This window comes from Elephantulus edwardii, unplaced genomic scaffold, assembly GCF_000299155.1.
Source record: "Elephantulus edwardii isolate Elephantulus edwardi_28Jun2011 unplaced genomic scaffold, EleEdw1.0 scaffold00030, whole genome shotgun sequence".
Taxonomy (NCBI): Eukaryota; Metazoa; Chordata; class Mammalia; order Macroscelidea; family Macroscelididae; genus Elephantulus; species Elephantulus edwardii.
This window is the reverse complement of record NW_006399780.1, coordinates 12,053,327-12,071,599: the sequence shown is the minus strand read 5'-3', so window position 1 is coordinate 12,071,599 and position 18,273 is coordinate 12,053,327. Positions and strand designations below refer to the sequence as shown.

General features: G+C 40.4%; 1 protein-coding gene across 2 annotated transcripts in view; it reads right to left on the bottom strand.

Moving 5' to 3' along the window:
* UXS1 (UDP-glucuronate decarboxylase 1) overlaps positions 1-18,273 on the bottom strand; it is a 133,829-nt gene that overhangs the window by 50,854 nt on the left and 64,702 nt on the right. For both annotated transcript variants that reach the window (XM_006883834.1, XM_006883835.1), the window contains exon 6: positions 15,304-15,484. In XM_006883834.1, coding sequence (XP_006883896.1) covers positions 15,304-15,484 — 181 coding nt within the window. The remainder of the gene's footprint in view (positions 1-15,303; positions 15,485-18,273) is intronic.

The window sequence follows — 18,273 nt, the reverse complement described above, 5'->3', positions numbered from 1 at the left end:
CTGAGCAGGTTGTGTCATCTGCATAACACAGATTGTTGATGAATCTTCCTCTAATTCTGATGCCACACTTCTCACACAGCCCAGCCTCCTGGATAATCTGTCCTGCATATAGGTTGAAAAGGTATGGAGATAGGACACAATCCTGGTACACCTTTGCCAATTTTGAACTATGCAGTGTTTCCTTGCTCTGTTCTGACGACTGCCCCCTGGTCCAAGCATAGGTTTCGAATTAGCATAGCTTCTAGTAGTCCCAGGTATTACCTGACTGGCAGTTGCAGCTAGCTCTCTTGACACTGGTTGTCTTTCTTCTCACTGTATCTCTCTTTTCTTAAGGACCTCACTAATAGAATTAAAATATACTTTGCTTTGATATGACTTCATGTTAACTGGCAACATGTTCCAATCACGTTTCTAAAACCTGGTCACATTTCCGGTACCAAAGGCTAAGACTTAACATATCTTTTCAACTAAAATTGAACTTGCCATCAAGTTGGAACAGACTCACTGATTCATAGCTGACTCTGGTGGGTTTCGTAAGCTGGAAATTGTAGAAGAGGAGATGGCTCATTCACCTGGCTGTACGCACCTGCTACCCTAGGAGCCACTAGGGGATTCCAAACACCAGAGGCACTGCCTTTGGGCCAGAAGTTCAACTCCTTACAGACCAGGTCACCAGATCACACTAACTTTTTTTAACATTTTTTTAATTGGTATGCTGTTGTTGTTTTGTGCCATCAAGTCACCTGCACCATAGTAACCCTATATTCTGCAGCTCTGAACCCTGCCCTGTCCTGAGCCAGTATCACTAATTGGGACATGCCAATTCCCATTGACCCAGTTACTGTATCAATCCATCTCATCAGGGTCTTCTTCTCCTGTGCTGTCCCTCCACCTTTCCAAGCAAGAAGTCCTTCTCCAAGGACCATCCTCTCCTGGTCACATGCCCAAAATATGTGAAACAGAGCTTCAAAATCCTAGTCTCCAAGGAAAAACTTGGTTTCACTATCATCAAGAAAGACCTGAAAGTTTTCTTGGTAGTCCATGGTATGTTCAAGACTCTTCTCCAGCATCACAATTTAAAGGCATCAATTCTTACACTGTCATCTTTGGTCATTGTTAAGCTCTCTGATGCATAGCAAGTAATTGTGAAGATCACGGCCTGGATGAGGCACACCTTAGTCTCTAGACTGACACTATGGAGAGGTCTCTGAGCGCAGATTTATTGGTATGCATATAATTATTCATATACATTGTGTTTCATTCATTTACATAGTGGGGTTTTTTTGTGTGTTTTCACACCTTCCTCCATTGACATTATGTTTTATACAATCATTTCCATATACTGTATTTTATAAAATTAATTACCATTGAACTATGCCCTCCATTACCTGTCTTTTCAGGTCTCCAATGGATCTTTCCCATTTCTTTTATGCCCTCCCTCCACCCACCAAACTGTGTGATCCTGTGATCTCCCCCACCCATCCTTACCTCACTGCCTCCATTCCCTTCCTCCTTTGGACTCCTATACATATTTTTCTAGTTATCCTTCTAATTTTACAATAATGGGTCTTATGCAGTATTTGGCCTTATGAGACTGAGTTAGTTTCTCAGCCTAATGCTTTTCAGTCTTTCCTAAATTGTGTAGTAATTTTTGAAATTGTTGCTCTTGAGTGCTGTGTAGTATTTAATCATGTGAATGTACCAGTTTCTCAATCCATTTAGCTGTGATTGGAATTTGGGCTGTTTTCATGTTCTTGTGATGGTGAATAATAAATACTGTTAGAAAAAGATCTCCTTTTGTGTCTCAGTTCTAATTTCCTTGAGCTATACTCTTGCAGAAGAATAGCTGGGTCATATGGAATTTCTATATTCAGCTTTTTGAAGAAACACCACACTGTCTTCCAGAATGGTTGCACTATTTACAATCCTACCAAAAGTGTAAGAGAGTTTTAATTTCTCTACACCCTCTCCAACACTTATTACTTGCTGTCTTTTTAAACTTTGCCACTGCTTCTGGGATGAGATGGTATCTCATTGTGGTTTTGATTTGCATCTCATTTGCTGCCAGTGATTTTTGAGCATTTTTTATGTGCCTGTTGGCCATCCAAATGCCTCTGAAAAAATCTTTCCGTGGTTTTTTTTGCCCATTTTGTAATTGAGTTACCAGTCTTTTTCTTGTTAGAGGCCTGTAGGAGTCTGTAAATTTTGTTAAGAGACTCTTACCTGAGATTCTATTGCCAAATGTTTTTCCCAGTCGGAAGAGTTTCTTTTCCTTTTGGAAAAAATTTTGATGCACACAGGGATTTAATCTTTAGCAGGTCCCGTTCATCGATGTTATCCTCTCCTGACTGTGCCATTCTGGCTGTATTTGTCAGCCTCTTTTACCACAGGGCTAGGTCTTCCAAGTTTGGTCTCACTGTGTCTCTTATGATCTTTATGGTTTTGGGTTTTCCCCCAGGTCTGTGATTCACCTTGAGTTGACTTTTCCTAACTTATTTTTTGTTGCTGTTGTTATGTGCTGTCTAGTTGGAATCTACTCATAGCTGACTATCCAGTGGGTTTTCAGAGGCTGTAAATTCCATAAGAGGAGATTATCTATCCTTCTCACTCAAAGTAACTGGTGGATTCGAACTGCCTGCCTTTTGGTTGGCAGCACAACTCCTGACCATCAGGCTTTTATTTTGTTGTTGTTCAGTATGGAGTTGGGACTGACTCATAGCTGATCCTCCAGTAGGTTTTCACAATAAATTACACAGAGGCGGGAACAGCTTGTGGATTCAAACTGTGTACCTTTGGGTTGGCAATACAGTTCCGTATCACTAAGACACCAGAACTCCCTAGGTATATCTTTTAAGGAGACATAATCCAATTCATAATAGGCATTACTTCCTCTCTTCAAAAAAAGCACCCTCCTCCTTGATTTAGACTTCCAGATTCAAAGTAGAATAAAATCAGGAGATGTCTTCTGCCTTACCACAGAGCACAGTGTGCTTGATCGGATCGGCAACCTACTGTTACTTCTCACACAAGACCAGGCTCCTCCAAGTGTCTCAAAGCCAGTTTAAATCCATTTGTATGCACTGTGATCTTAGAAAACATGTTTTACTTTTGAGGTTAGCATACACAAGGGAAGAAAGAAAACTGTGCTACTGTCAAAGGCAAACACACTGGCCTTGGGGAGGGCACGAAGATCCCCTTAGCAAATAGAACACTCGCCTAACATTAAGCTGCAGCCCTGTCTCAAGCCACAGCTCTCTTCTTTCAGATTCAATGCAGATGCCAGTTTATGTGGGAATCTTCCCGCTGTCCTGGTCAGAAACAGTCACTCCCCAAACTTTCTGCCTGTACCTCTAGTTAACAATGACTTCATTCTGCCTTGCAAAGTGATTCATGGACTTGTCTCCATCACTCAATGATAAGCACATTGGGCACCAGAGGCAGGCCCATTTCCTCCTTTGAATTCACGAGCTTTGTACTCCTTGCAGAGGGCAGTGTTCCTCAAAGAGCAGGCCTGACTCAGTGACCTCGGGTACAAACGTCATTCCCAGGGGCCCTGCTCCAGATCCATGGCATCAGAATCTCTAAGTAGGCTTGGAAATCTGCAACTGAAAACACACATTCCTGCAAGATGCTTTGGCATGGCCCAGCCGGGGAACAGTGCTCAATAAAAGGCAGTTGAGTGAAGAGATAAAGTATAAACTGAGTCTTTTCTTTCTTCTTTTTCGTCATCCAAAGAGCCACTCTGTGCTTTCACTGCTTTATTTAACTCTACTGCTGTTCCAGACCTACCTACACGGGAAAGGCTAAGGTCCATAAAACTACTTGACATCTGCTTAAATAGCAACCCTGATGCATCTTTTAAGATGAAGTTGTTAACACTATAAAAGACAAAATTTTCAACAAACTTTCTCTCTCCAATCCTCATGTGTTGTGCCTGTAACATTAACAAATCGCAGGTCAAAGAATTAGAAGTGCGGCTCGTGTCCTAAAAAGGACATTCCCCCAGAGGCCGATTGATTAATCTGGTAAGGAATTATGAAGAGGAGGGGTGAAACTGCAGCACGATCATAAAATAATAATCTGCCGTGAAAGGTGCTATGTAAATACTCGGGAATACTAATAACAACCAGCTCAGGAATGCAAATGAAGCCTCAAAGTTAGCTCTCACAGCCCAGAAACAAAACTCTCTAAAGCGTGTCGGCTGTAGAGTTCAAAGCACTCAAATAAGCGTATTTGAAAATTTAAGATGGGGGCGGAGAAGAGGAAGGGGAAAAGGGAAAGGCAGGCATAAGCATGCATTTGCTGGCTGTGTATCTAGATGGTGACCGCCAAGTGACCCTTTCACATTTACAAAGACTGGGTGCTCAACTAGCAAAACAGGACCCTTGAGAAAGGAGGCTAAAAGAGTTCATATTCATTAACAAGGAGGTGTAAGAATGAGGTGTAAAACAAGCTATTTTTCCCCTCTCGTTTTCACATAATTCCCTAAAATAGATGTAAAACAGCATGCTATTTTTGTATTGGGCAAAGGACAGACAGGGGTGAAATAGCTGTGGCTTGCTGTACCCTACCATAAATTCTGAAAAGGGAAAATCCCGCTATCCTAACCACAAATGAACTTCCTATAGTTTGTTTGGGGGCTTTCCCTTCCTTTTCTTAAATGAAGTCCTTGTTGTTAGGTGCTCTCAAGTCAACCATACCTCACCACAATTCTAGGTACGAGAGACTGGAATCACAGCCTATCCTCACAATCTCCAACATACTCAAGCCCATTTTCAGTCACTCTGTCAAAAGCATCTTGTGGTGTAAACAGTTAACAGGCTCAGTCACTAGCAGAAAGGTTGGAGGTTTGAGCCCACAAGGAGACACCTGGAAAGACTCGGCAATCCATTTCAGAAAAGTCAGCTACGGAAGATCCCATTGACTGCAATCCTACTGACACACACAGAATTACAATGAGTTGGAATTAATTTGATGGCAACTGGTGTCTTGAAATGTTTTCATGGCAAAATTCACTAAGCATTGAATCCATGTAATTGATACATAAATATTATTTATAAGGAAGGAAAAATGTGTTATCTAGCAACTCTGAGGATAGTCCCAATGTACTGGGCATAGTGACCGACCAATGAGTTTCAGCACAGCGACTATGAGGAGGTTCAGACCCAGGTGAGGCTCCCTGCTGTTGCACACACAGATCACTCGGACTTTGCAATGCTGTTGAGAGCTGGACAATGAATAAGGACGACAGAAGAAAAATCAATGCCTTTGAATTGTTGTTGGAGAAGAGGACTGAACATCCCAGGAATGTTCAAAAGAACAAACAGGTATGTTTGGGAGAAGATGCAGCCAGAATGCTCCCTGGAGGCAAGGATGGCGAAGCTTCATCTCGCATACTTTGGGCATGTTGCTAGGAGAAGCTATTCCTTGCAGAGGGACATCATCCTTGGAAAGGTGGTGAAGGTGAAGAAGACCCTCAACCAGAGGGATGGATCCAGTGACTGCTGCAATGGGATTGAGTGAGCCAATCCCAACAGCACCTACCAACAACAAAGTCCATCCCTAAAAACTCCAGGTTGCTCTTCTATCAAGAAGAAAATTCACATTAAAAACCAACTACATGCTTTGTAGCTCCCCACTGATTATTGTTCTTCTGGTTTTGAATTTTGGATCTGTACAGCCCCAATCAGGGACTTGGTGCCCATACTAGTAACAGGATGGTCCTCTCGACAGCATGGACTGCCCAAACCTTGTCCTTCAACACCAGTGATTTAGGAGAGAAAGGAGGATTTAATGATAACAGAACTTTTCAAAGTGGAACAGACCAAACTTCTCTTGGCATAAAGAAGCTTTAAGAGTGGGATTTTGCCTTGACTTCATATCAAATTTTACTTGCTTAATGCAAAGGCAAGACATGCCAGAGGTATGTATGGCTTGTCCCCTGGGGACCTCGGGTTACTTTTTAGTGTTGCCAGCTTGTCAATTTCCTGCACACTGTAGCCAAACCCACACCAGCTTCTGCAAACACTGATGGGTTCCCTTGTAACACCACAGCGAGGAAGCTTTATAATGCCCAAGCTTCACTTTATAAACACGCTGTGGCTCCAACTTAAACAGAGGAGGGACCTCTGCTCTATAGTCTCCGTCTCTTATGTTTCTATTTTAATATAAACAGTAAGTTGAGAAAGAAATTTATATACTGTAATTCAGGAAAATACCCTCATCAGAGCAGAGTACCTCAAATGTTTCCATAAACACAGACCCAGAACCCTCAGCAAACACTGAATGCCCCCCATGCCTGATCATACTCCAGTATACCTGGGTCTTGCCTCATCTCTCCTGTTGACCCTCTCTTAGTATCTCCCCCATTTTTACAGCTTTTATGTCTTCATTTCCTCACCTGCAAAGTGAGAACAGCAATTGCCTACCTCACTCCACTGTGAGAACAGAACTTGTTAATCATATACAGTAATTAAAATAGTGCCTGGAATACAGTAAGCATTCTCTGAGTGTTAGCAAACATTATTATTATTATTTTTTGCTTTTATTTTCCTCAGTGGCTTTCCACAATGCCAATAAGTTCTAGATCTCAGGCTTTCAAGAGAGCATATCTTTGTTCCCTGCAAAAATGCTGGAGTCAATATGCCTGGTTGTGCAAGATGCTGAGAAAACACACTGGGACAGCTCTGGGGTGAGGGTTCCATGTATCAGGAATCTATGCATGTATCTTATGCAAACCGTAACAGAGTGTTGTTGTTGTTATGTGCTGTCACGTTGCCTGCGACTCATAGCGACCCTATGTACAATAGCCCTAAACCCTGCTCTATCCAAACTCACTGTCTCTGACACATCTGCCCCAATTACCCTGTCACTGAATCAATCTACCTCATAAAGGGTCTTCCTCTCCTGTGCTGTCCCTCCACCCTCCCAAGCATGACATCCCTCTCCAAGGGTTGGTCCCTCCTTGTTGTCTGTCCAAAGTATGTCACATGAAGCTTCAGAATCCTTGCCTCCAAGGAGCAACCTGGCGGTTTAACCCTTTGTAGGATGAACCTGTTCATTTTCTTAGCAGTCCATGGTATGTTCAATACTCTTGTCCAAAACCACAGCTCAAAGGCATCAATTCTCCTTCTATCCTCCCTAGTCATTGTCTAGCTCTCTGACGAATAGCAAGTGATTGCAAAGACTATGGCCTATATCAGGCACACCTTAGTCTCCAGAGTGACACCACTGCTCTTCAGAGAAGAGTGGATAATGGAAAATTCAACAAACAGCAAAGTTGATGATGCCCAAACTGAAAAGCTGGTATCCAGCAATACAGGATATTAGTGCATCAGGGAATTCCTAATAAAATGAGGAGAGCTGACTAAATAAAACTGTTGGTGTTATGTGTTATCAAATTGTAACCAACTCAGAGTTAACCTGGGTTTTCAGAGGCTGTAAATTACATGAGAAGAGACTGCTTATCTTTCTCCTGCAGAGCAGCTAGTGAATTCGAACCACCTGCATTTGTGTTGACAGTGCAATTCCTTACCCACTAGGCCACCTTGAATAAAGAGCTCCTTAAATAAAGTTAAATAGAACCTGACCCTACCCTGTACTCTCTTCACAATACCTAAAGATAGAACACTAAGCAGCCATTTAAAAAAAAAAATGAAAGCTCCCCATTATGGTGTAGAAATATTACTGGGATACAAATGAGTGATATATAATATACTTCTCTCTGAACAAAGAGAGAATTATGAATGCTTATTTGTATTGGCTGGTATACAACCCGAAACTCTGAAAGAATACAGAGAAATATTAATAGTAGTTTCCTGTGGCAGAAATGGAGGCATTACGCTGAAATATGAATGTAGAAAAGGCAGCAGGGAGACTTTTCATACACAATCTTTTCAATCTTCAAAAGAATTCTTAACGACAGAACAATATTGCCTATGAAAGATATACATATTTTCCAAAAATGAATCACATTTAGAAAAGTGACTAGACATTAATATCAATAGGTTACATCTAGATAAGAAGATCAAGAAAATTTTTTTTTTAATTCTTTGTCAGAAAAGGGGAAAGATGAGAAGGATTAAGGTGGGAGGGGAGGAAATTACAAGGTCAGAGAGTTTGGTGGGCAGACAGAGGTGGTGGAGGAATTAGGAAAGATCCAGTTGAGACCTGAAAAGATGCGACAATGAGGGCAGAGATCAACGGTGATTAATTTTATACCCAATCTATGGGAATGATTATATGAAACTCGATGTGAATGGTGGAGTATGTGAAACACAACATACACAAATGAAACACACACACACACACACACAAAATAAATAAATGAAACACATAAGCCAATATAAAAGAAAAATAATTTTTAAAAATATCTTGCAGTTTCTTCAGCTAATATGTATAAGTTATCATTAAGAGCCTTTTTGAAAAGAGAACTGAAGATTCCTCTCTACCTCATTCTTTATCAAACAAAGAACTTCAATGTTTTCTTTCTTTAACTAAATGAACCTAACCAGCAGCTGCCAAGTCGGCAGTGGCTCACGGGTGTGAGAGCAGAATTCTGCTTCCTAGGGTTTGGGGGAGGAAACCCCTGGGTCTTTCTTCCAAGTAACCTCTGTGTGGACTTGAACCAACAATATTTCGGTTACAGCCTTGCCTGTTAATGATCTGCACCACTCAGAGACTCCGGAAAGAACATAATTCTATTTTTAAATATTTCTTTCCTACTACTCTTTTTCTATTACGTGAATCTCCGACTTAATGCGTACTGTACTTAGCTTCAGTTCTGAGAAAGTCTTTTCAAGAATGTTCTGTGCTTTATCAGCCTGTACAACTGGGTTCTTGGGGGGCCCTGCATTTATCGACATTCACCGGTGCTCTAAGCCTCTGCTGCAGCGAGGAGCCGCCCCCTCGTGCGGCAGGTCCATTGTCATGTTCTTGATGGCCCCGCATCTCATTCACAGAACCCACACAGACTTGGCTTCCCAGAGACCTCAGTGTCTTTTACAGAAAGCTTAAGGATCATTAACTTTACTCTTTCCAGAACTAAGTATTTGAACCAAAAATGCCCCAGCTGGTAAAATCTAGTGTTCTTTTAAAAGCACTATAACACTCAGGTGGAGTTATTTTAGTGAGTACATAGAGTTCTTTCCGAAACAATGATGCCCTTTTTCTACACTGTGCAAGCCCAGGCAATGCAGAGCCTCACATAAACCCTAGGAGCTTTTTGTGATAATAGGACCTCTGGTCGTAACTGGTTCCAAACCCCAAAGCTGTTGCTGTTACATGCTATCAAGTTGGTAGCGACCCACAGTTGACCCTCCAGTAGGCTTTCAGAGCCTCTAAGTCACACAGGAGAAAACTGTCCATCTTTCTTCTACCTTGGAGCAGCTGGTGGATTCGAACCGCCTGCCTCTGGGTTGGGAGATCAACTCCCCCTTAGTTCATAATCACTTTAGACCTGACAACGCCCTTCTCAATTGTGATCCTCAATACTCGGCAGTTTCATCTTTCTTTCCCAAGCCCACCCTTACATTATATCAGTCAAGAAAACAGAACTTGCCCATTTAAAACATAAAGGCAAAATAAGGTGGCTAATTGTTTTGCTTCTAAAACACAATGGTTAAGATTAAATAAACTATAGCATAGCCTCATACAACAAAATACCACTCATTATATCCATTTTTCCAGATACTTTCTGATGACATAGGAAGATCAGTATCTTTGTTTCTGAAACACAATGGCTGTACTCTGCAAATACAAGGCAAAAATCTCAAGGAAAATGAATGAAGCTGCTATAATATTGCCAAATTAAGAGATGTCGTTGTTACCTCATTAATCCAAATAGCTGGTGAGTCCCAGAAAAAGAAACAAAGCAAACCCTGCAAAGTACTTGTCAAAGCTAACGAACATTCCCACTGCAAAGCAAATACGATATCAACTAGTTTCTTTTTATTAGGAAAAAAGACACTCAGATATGGAGTCACACATAAAATAGTTGAGAACAATGACTGTTAGATACTTTGAAGGGAGTAATTTTATATTTTTATCAGGCAAGGAAGCAAAAAGCAATTACCACATAAACAGGACACATTAACTTGCTCACTGCTGCTCCACGATTGGACTACATTCTCTATACCATATGGCAATCCCATTATAGATAAGTACAGGCTGTAAAACCCAGTCAGGGGAAAAACCTAAAGACTAAGTGCGCTGTTACTACCCCTGCATGGGAAAGTCGAAAAGAGTAACACGTGCACAGCAGAGAAACTGAAACATATCATCCTTTGTGACACAGTGTAAAACGAAGGAAAGAGAAAGCATATCAAACAAAATTAATCTCATTAACTGCATGTTACAGCCTGATTGAAGAGAGGAAAATAGAGATTACCTTGAAAAGCACAATTGCAACACCTCAGGGAATCAAACGATAAACTCCTTCATTGAAGAAGTTCAGAGTCAAGAACACATTATGGAGCAGAAAAAGTGAACCAGGAGGAATATATAATTTTAAGTAATAGAGGGAGAAGAGGACATTAACAACTATATGGAAGAACTTATTACTAAAGTTAAAAAACATTACTGAAGGAGAAGGCTAACAATAGATTTTTGAACTACAGAGATGGGAAAATATGCTCTTCCAACACGAATGCTACTTGTGGGGATTTACCACACTGAGCCAAGGACAGGTGTATGTCATTTATTTTAAGACTAGAGTCAGTGTGTGTATGTGACTCCTATTGAATCTATAGCCAAAAGCAATGAAAAACTGTCTAAAGTAGCTATTACTTGTCAAAGCTCATAATCAGAGCAGCTTATTTTCTTACTAATATACTAGATTTTTGTCTAGTTCTCGTCTCTGTACTCTACAATGTTGTTGTTATGTGCTGTTAAGTCACCTGCGACTGACTCACAGCCATCCTATGTACAATAGCCCTAAACCCTGCTCTTTCCTGTGCCAAACTCACTGTCTCCAACTCACCTCTTTCATTATCCCAATTACGGAATCAATCCATCTCGTCAAGAGTCTTCCTCTCCTGCGCTATCCCTCCACTCTCCCAAGTATGATGTCCCTCTCCAAGGACTGGTCCCTCCATGCAACATGCCCAAAGCCTCAGAATCCTTGCTTCCAAGGAGCATCCTGATTTCACCCTCTCCAGGATGAACTTCTTTGTTCTCCTAGCAGTACATGGTATATTCAATACTCTTCTCCAGCACCACAGCTCAAAGGAATCAATTCTCTATCATCCCTAGTCATTGCCCAGCTCTCTGATGATGCATAGCACACAACTGCGAAGACTATGGCCTTGATCAGGTGCACCTTAGTCTCCAGCCTGATGCTGTTGCTCTTCAGAACCCTGGAAGAGTCCCTGACAGCTGACTTTCCCAATGCAACTTGTCTCTTAATTTCCTGGCTGCTGGTACCAACAGTGTTGATCATAGAACCAAACAAACTAAAACTGTTAACAATCTCAATCTCTTCATCATTCATAATGATGCTGCCAACTGGCCCAGTGGTGAGAATCTTTGTGATCTTCTGCAGCAAGGCCTTCAGGTCCTCCTCAGTTTCAGCAAGCAGGATTGTGTCATCAGCATAATGCAGGTTGTTGATGAATCTTCCTCCAATCCTGATGCCACATTTCCCCTCATATACAGCCCAGCGCCTGGATGATCTGTTCTGCATACAGATTGAAAAGGTATGAAGACAGAATACATCCCTGACAGACATCCTTCCCAATTTTGAACCATGCAGTATCTCCTTGCTCTATTCTGATGACTAACTCTAGGTTCAAGTATAGGTTTCACACAAGCACAATCAAATGTTCTGGGATTCCCATTCTTTTTAGAGTCAGCCAGAGATTGTGATCCACACAATCAACAGCCTTTACATAGTCAATGAAACACAGATAGACATTCCTCTGGTGCTCTCTCTCTGCTTTCTGCCAAGATCCACCTAACATTAGCTATAATGTCCCTAGTACCACAACCTCTTCTAAATCCAGCCTGCACATCTGGCAGTTCTCTGTTGATGTGGTGGTCCAGTCATTTTTGCATAATTTGCAACAGAATTTTGCTTGCGTGTGATATTAATGATATTGTTCGATAATTTCCACATTCTGTTAGGTCACGCTTCTTTGGAATGGGAATAAATATCAATCTCTTCCAGTCAGGTGGCCAGGTGGCTGTCCTCCAGATTTCTTGGCACAACTTAGTGAACACATCCAGGGCAGCATCTGTTTGTTGAAATATGTCAATTGGTATGCCATCAACTCCTGGAACCTTGTTTTTTGCCAATTCTTTCAGAGCTGTAAAACATGGACTTGATGAGAGAAATGAGGCTGGTGAAAGAATGATAGAATTCTGCACATTCAATGATTTATTCATTGCAAATACCTTTTATAAAAAACACAAACACAGGCTATACACATGGATTTCACCTGATGCTATGAATAAGAATCAAATTGATTACATCTGTGGGAAAAAAAAAAAATCTCTGGAGAAGCTCACTATCAGCTGTGAAAACCAGGCCATGTGCCGACTGTAGAACAGATCACCAATTACTCATATGCAAGTTGTTCAAGCTGAAGTTGGAAAAAATAAAATCAAATCCACAGGAACCAAATTTCGACCTTAAATCTATCCCACTTAAATATCAAAACCATCTCAGGAACAGGTTTGAGGCCTTGAACACCAGTGAATGAAGACCAAATGAGTTGTAGGAGGATTTAAAAAATATCATCCATGATCTTCAAAATACAAAAAGATACAAAAGATCATTACAAAGGCAGAAGAGGAAGAAAAGACCAAAATGGATGTCAGATGATACTCTGCATATTGTATTAGATCGTTGAAAGGCCAAAGCTAAAGGAAGAAATCAAGAAATTAAAGAGCTGAAAAGAAAATTTCAAAGGGCAGCTCAGGATGACAAAGCAAGGTATTATAACAAAATGTGCAAAGAGCTGGAGTCAGAAAATCAAAAGGGCCGAACTCGCTCAGCATTTCTTAAGTTGAAGGAATTAATAAACAAATTCAAGCCACGGGTGGCAATACTTAAGAATGCTTTGGTCAGAATGTTAAATGATCCAAGGAGATGGAAAGAGTATACAGAGCCACTGTACCAGAAAGAATTGGTTGACACAAAAGACTTTCATGTAACAATGTATGATAAGAGCCTGTGGTGTTGAAGGAGGAAGTCCAAGTTGCACTGAAAGAATTGGGAAAAAACAAAAAAAACCAAAACAAACCAAAACCAACCAAACCAACCCCTCTACAATACTTCCATTAAAAAGGGTAACAATAACATAGTTCTCACACTGTTGCCGTTAGGGGGCGCTGAATTAACTACAACTCACAGAGACCCTAAGAACAGATCTGAACTCTTGTCCTAACCTGCAGCAGCATCAGGATCGCTGATATCCTAGAACCCACTGTTACAGTCAGGGTGTCAATCCACCTTGCTCAGGGTCCTACTCTCTTTCTCTGACCTTTCCCAGCATGATGACGTCTTTCAAGGACTGGCCTCTCCTGACGGTAGGGCCAAGGTTACCATGTAGGGAACGATTACTCCTCAAATTATTGGGGCACTGTGCTAAGCCTCTGTATTACTTTGCTATTGATGCTCTAGCAAAGGACAACAAATGTTAAGATAGAAATGAAATGCTACCCCTGAACAGTAGACATAATAATACCTGGATCATAGTTAGACTTTCTTCTATTAAGAAAATAAAAGTCAAACAGAGATATTTATAATAAAACACTAGAAAATTTAAAATAAGGATAAAATTAAATAAACTATTATATAGTCTCATACAACAAAATATTACTGGGCTATTAAAGTGGTTTTTTCAGACACTTTTTAATGGTATAGGAAAATATTCACAATTAGAAAATACTGAATGAAAAGCCAGAAAGAAGGCCTATCTTATGTACCGCGCTTTGGTTTACTGTGCTCTGCAGATAATATGGTTTTTCACACGCATAAAGTTTATGCCAACCTAATACAGAGCAAATCTATCAGTGGCATGTTTTTGAGCAGCATGTGCTCAACGTGGTGTCTGTGTCATATTTTGGTAGTTTTAGCAGTATTTCAAACTTTCCCCCTTCCCAAACTTTTTAATAATGCTTCGATACTTTAATAGTCTACAGCATAGTGTAAATTAGGAGCTCTGGTGGCTTACTGGTAAGGAGTTGTGCTGTCAATCTGAAGGCATGTGGTTTGAATCCATCAGCTTCCCCACAGGAGAAAGATGGGCAATCTCTTCCTGTTCCATTTACTGTCTCTGAAAACTCTGAGGATCACCTATGAATTGGTTCTAACTTGAAGCATATAACAACAATAGCCCAACATATTGTAAATATGACTTTTATGCACATCAGGAAACAAAAAACATCGAGAGATTTGTGAACTTTGAAAGTCATACCTCTCGCTATATTATATTAACTTTGGAGTCAGACAACCTAAGCTGAATTCTGGCTCTGCCACTTATTGGGGCAGGTGAAAAACCAACTCGAGTTCTTCATAAATATAAATTAGGATGATGCCATTTAGTGCTTAGGGTAAAGTCTGATTTAAATAAAAATAAATGCATTATCTGTGTGAACCTAACATGTTGCTATTCATTTCAACTCATAGTTACCTAATAGCAAAGACCAGAACGAGACAATCCCAAGGTCTCTAAGGCGGAAATCTCTACAGGAGAATGTCTATTGCACAGCTGGTGGGTCCAAACTACTGACCTTTTGGTTTGTAGCTGTACAGTTAGACACTGAGCCACCAGAGATCCTTGTGCGAGTCTAGGTAACTCCACTAATCAAGTACCTCATGGTGGCTCTCATCAGTTCATCTGAGGTCATCTCAGAGAAAGGAGAATAATATAAAGTCTAAGATCCTCAAGGCATAATTCCTTCAAGTACAACATTATTATAAGGCTTTACTAGCATTCAAAATTGACTCATGACTTATAAGAAGCTAAAAGTAACTTTGTGCAAATAGGGTAGGCATCAGACTTGCTAGCAAATAGGGATGTGGACTACACAAGTGCTATATCAACATATGCATGGATTTCAAAATCAAATCAAAAGTGCTATGTAATAATGACAATACGGTATTTATACTTCATAGCTACCCTTAATTACAGAAACTAGAAAATTGCCTTGAATACAGTTAGGTCATTTAAAAAATAACTAAGTGGGCTGATTCACACCGTATACCTTCCAGAACCCAGTTGCACTGGTAGGCTATCCAACAAAGTTCAAGAAAACAACAGTGCACTACTTTCAAAAAAAACAATGGGCACTGTCACTCACCTTCAATGTAGAGAGGCTCTACCACGTCATGGTTGATCAGCTCAAAGTTTTCATGGCCAATCCAGTGCTCCACATTTCTCTTCCTGCCCGTGAAGAAGTTGTCCACCACTGTCACCTCGTGGCCATCCATCATTAACTTGTCAGTCAGATGAGAACCCACAAACCCTGCACCTCCAGTTATCTGCAGCAGGTCAGTGTGTGCAAAGCATTCCGAGAAAAAAACAAAAACAAAACACAAGAGGACTTGAAGAAGGTAGACCGAGCAGTGTTACATCTTTGGGTACAGCTACATTTAAAATTTGGAAGATAGGAAAAGGTGAAAGCCAATAAAAGCAAACTAATTCTTACTCCAGATTAATGAGTCATATTATTTTCAAACTTCTAAAATAAACAAATGAACCACCGGCATCAAGTCAATTCTGACTCAGAGTGACCCTACAGGACAGAGTATAATTGCCGCATCGGGCTTCTAAGGCCGTGCATCTTAGTGGAGCAGATGTATCATCTTCCTCCCTCAAAGCAGCTGATGGATTTGAAAAGCTGGCCTTTCAGTTAGTCTAGTGCTTCTCCGCTGTACCACCAGTGCTCTTCCCACACTTCTAAGTAACCTAAAAATCAAAACTGCCACTTGGTGATTAATACAGAAAATAAAGTTTGGCACTTCCTCAAAAAGTTGAACATGGATTTTCCATGTGACTCAGCTATTCCACTACTAGGTATACACCTCAAGGAATTTAGAATTGAGACACAAATGGAGATCTGTACCCCAGTGTTCACAGTAGCATTATTCACCATCGCAGGAACATGGAAAGGGCCCAGATGTCCAACTAAAGCTGAATGGACTGAGAAATTGTGGCACATTCACACAACAGAATACTGTACTGCACTCAGAGCAACAATTTTTGATAAATACTATATAATTTGGGAGAGACTGGAGAGCATTATGTTGAATGAACTAACTCAGGCTCATAATGACAAAAACTGCATAAAAACACTATTGTAAAAATAGAAGGATAACTAGTAAATTATGTATGATGACCCAAGGGGGTAAGGTGAGGGAGCAGAGGGGTGAGGATGGGTAGGTACAAAACCATAGAGTTGCACAGTTTGAGGGGGAAGGGAGGAGGTGAAGAAATGGGAAGGATACGGCAGGGACCTGAAAAGATCGGATAATGATGGGCAACATCCAATGGTGACTGACATCATAAAACAATGATTGTATGAAACACAATATGAAGAATAGTGTGCAACACAATGTATACGAACTTTGTAAGCAAACCAATCAATATAAAAGAAAATATTTTAAAAAAGAAAATAAAGACAATATTTGCAATATTCAGAACATCTTCTCTGATACATTATTTTAAAGTATCATGTTCTGTTTTATAATGGTATACTATGTTGAATATTTATTATATAATGCTAATATTACAACTATAAAGTGGAGAATGACTTTTAAAAAATTAGTAAAATGCAAAGACATGGTTAAGTTCCAGAAAAAGGTATTTAATATTTAAACTGAGCTAAAAAATCCCCAACTGACGTATTTTAACCAACAGATATAGCTCAGAATGCAAGGTGTACCAGGTTATGCCAAGAAATCTGGAAGACAGCTAACTACTAGAGTGGAAGAGATCTATATTTAATCTTATTTCCAAAATAAGATTCCATATTGCAACAGAATGTGGAAATTATCAAAGAATTTCACTAATATCACATGCATGCAAATATTGCTGAAGATTATCCAGAAACTACAAGAACAGTACATTGACAGAAAACTGCCAGAAATACAAGCAGGGTTCAGAAGAGGTCATGGCACTAGGGATATCATTGTTGATGTCAAATAGATCTTGGTTAAATGCAGAGAATACTGAAGGACATCTATTTGTGTCTTATAAATTACACTTTGTGTAGATCACAAAAAATTGTGGCTGACATTGAAAAGAATGGGAATCCTAGAACACTTGATTGTGCTGATGTGAAACCTATACCTAGACAAGAAATCTGTTGTCTGAACAGAGCAAATGAACACAGCATGGTTCAAAATCAAGAAAGAAGAGAGTCAGGGATGTATCCTTTCTCCATACCCTTTCAATCTATATGTGGAACAGATCATTCAGGAAGCTGGACTTCATGAGAAGAATGTGGCATCAGGATTGCAGGAAGACTCAACAACATGCATTATGCAGATGACACAGCTCTGCTTGCTGAAAGCAAGGAGGACTTAAAGTACTTGCTACAGAAGATAAAGTACTGCTGCCTTCAATAAGAATTACATCTCAACATCAAGAAAACAAAGATCCTCACCACCAGGCCAATAAGGCATCATGATTATAAATGGAGAAAAGATTGAAGTGTTAACAATTTCATCTGCAATCAACACTTTTGACACCAGCAGTCAAGAGATCAAAAGATTAATTGTACTGGGAAAATCTGCTGTCAAGCACCTCTCCAGAGTGCTAAGGAGCAACAGTGTCAAGTGGAAAGACTAAGGTATGCCTGATCCAGGCACTGGTCTTTTCATTTGCTTGCTGGACAATGAATAAGGATGACAGAAGAAGAATCAATGCTTTTGAGTTGTGCTGGAGAAGAATACTGAACATCACAACGGACTGTCAAGAGAACAAACAGGTCTGTCCTGGTGAGGGTAAAAGCAGGTTTCTCTTTAGAGGAAAGGATTTTGAAGATCTGTCTTACATACTTTGGGCATTGTGCCAGTAGGGACTAGTCCTTGGAGAAGGACATCATGCTTGGAAAGATAGACAGCACGGGAGAGGAGTATCCTGGATGACATGGATTGACACAGTAACTGGGGTAAAAGAGGCGGGTGTGTCAGAGACTGAGGTTGTCAGGATTGGGTAGGGTTCAGAGCCACTGTTCACAGGGTCATGATGAATCACAGTCAACTTGATATCACATGAAAACAACAAAAGTCACAAAAAAAGCCTGCCTAGTTTATCTTTCCAATTG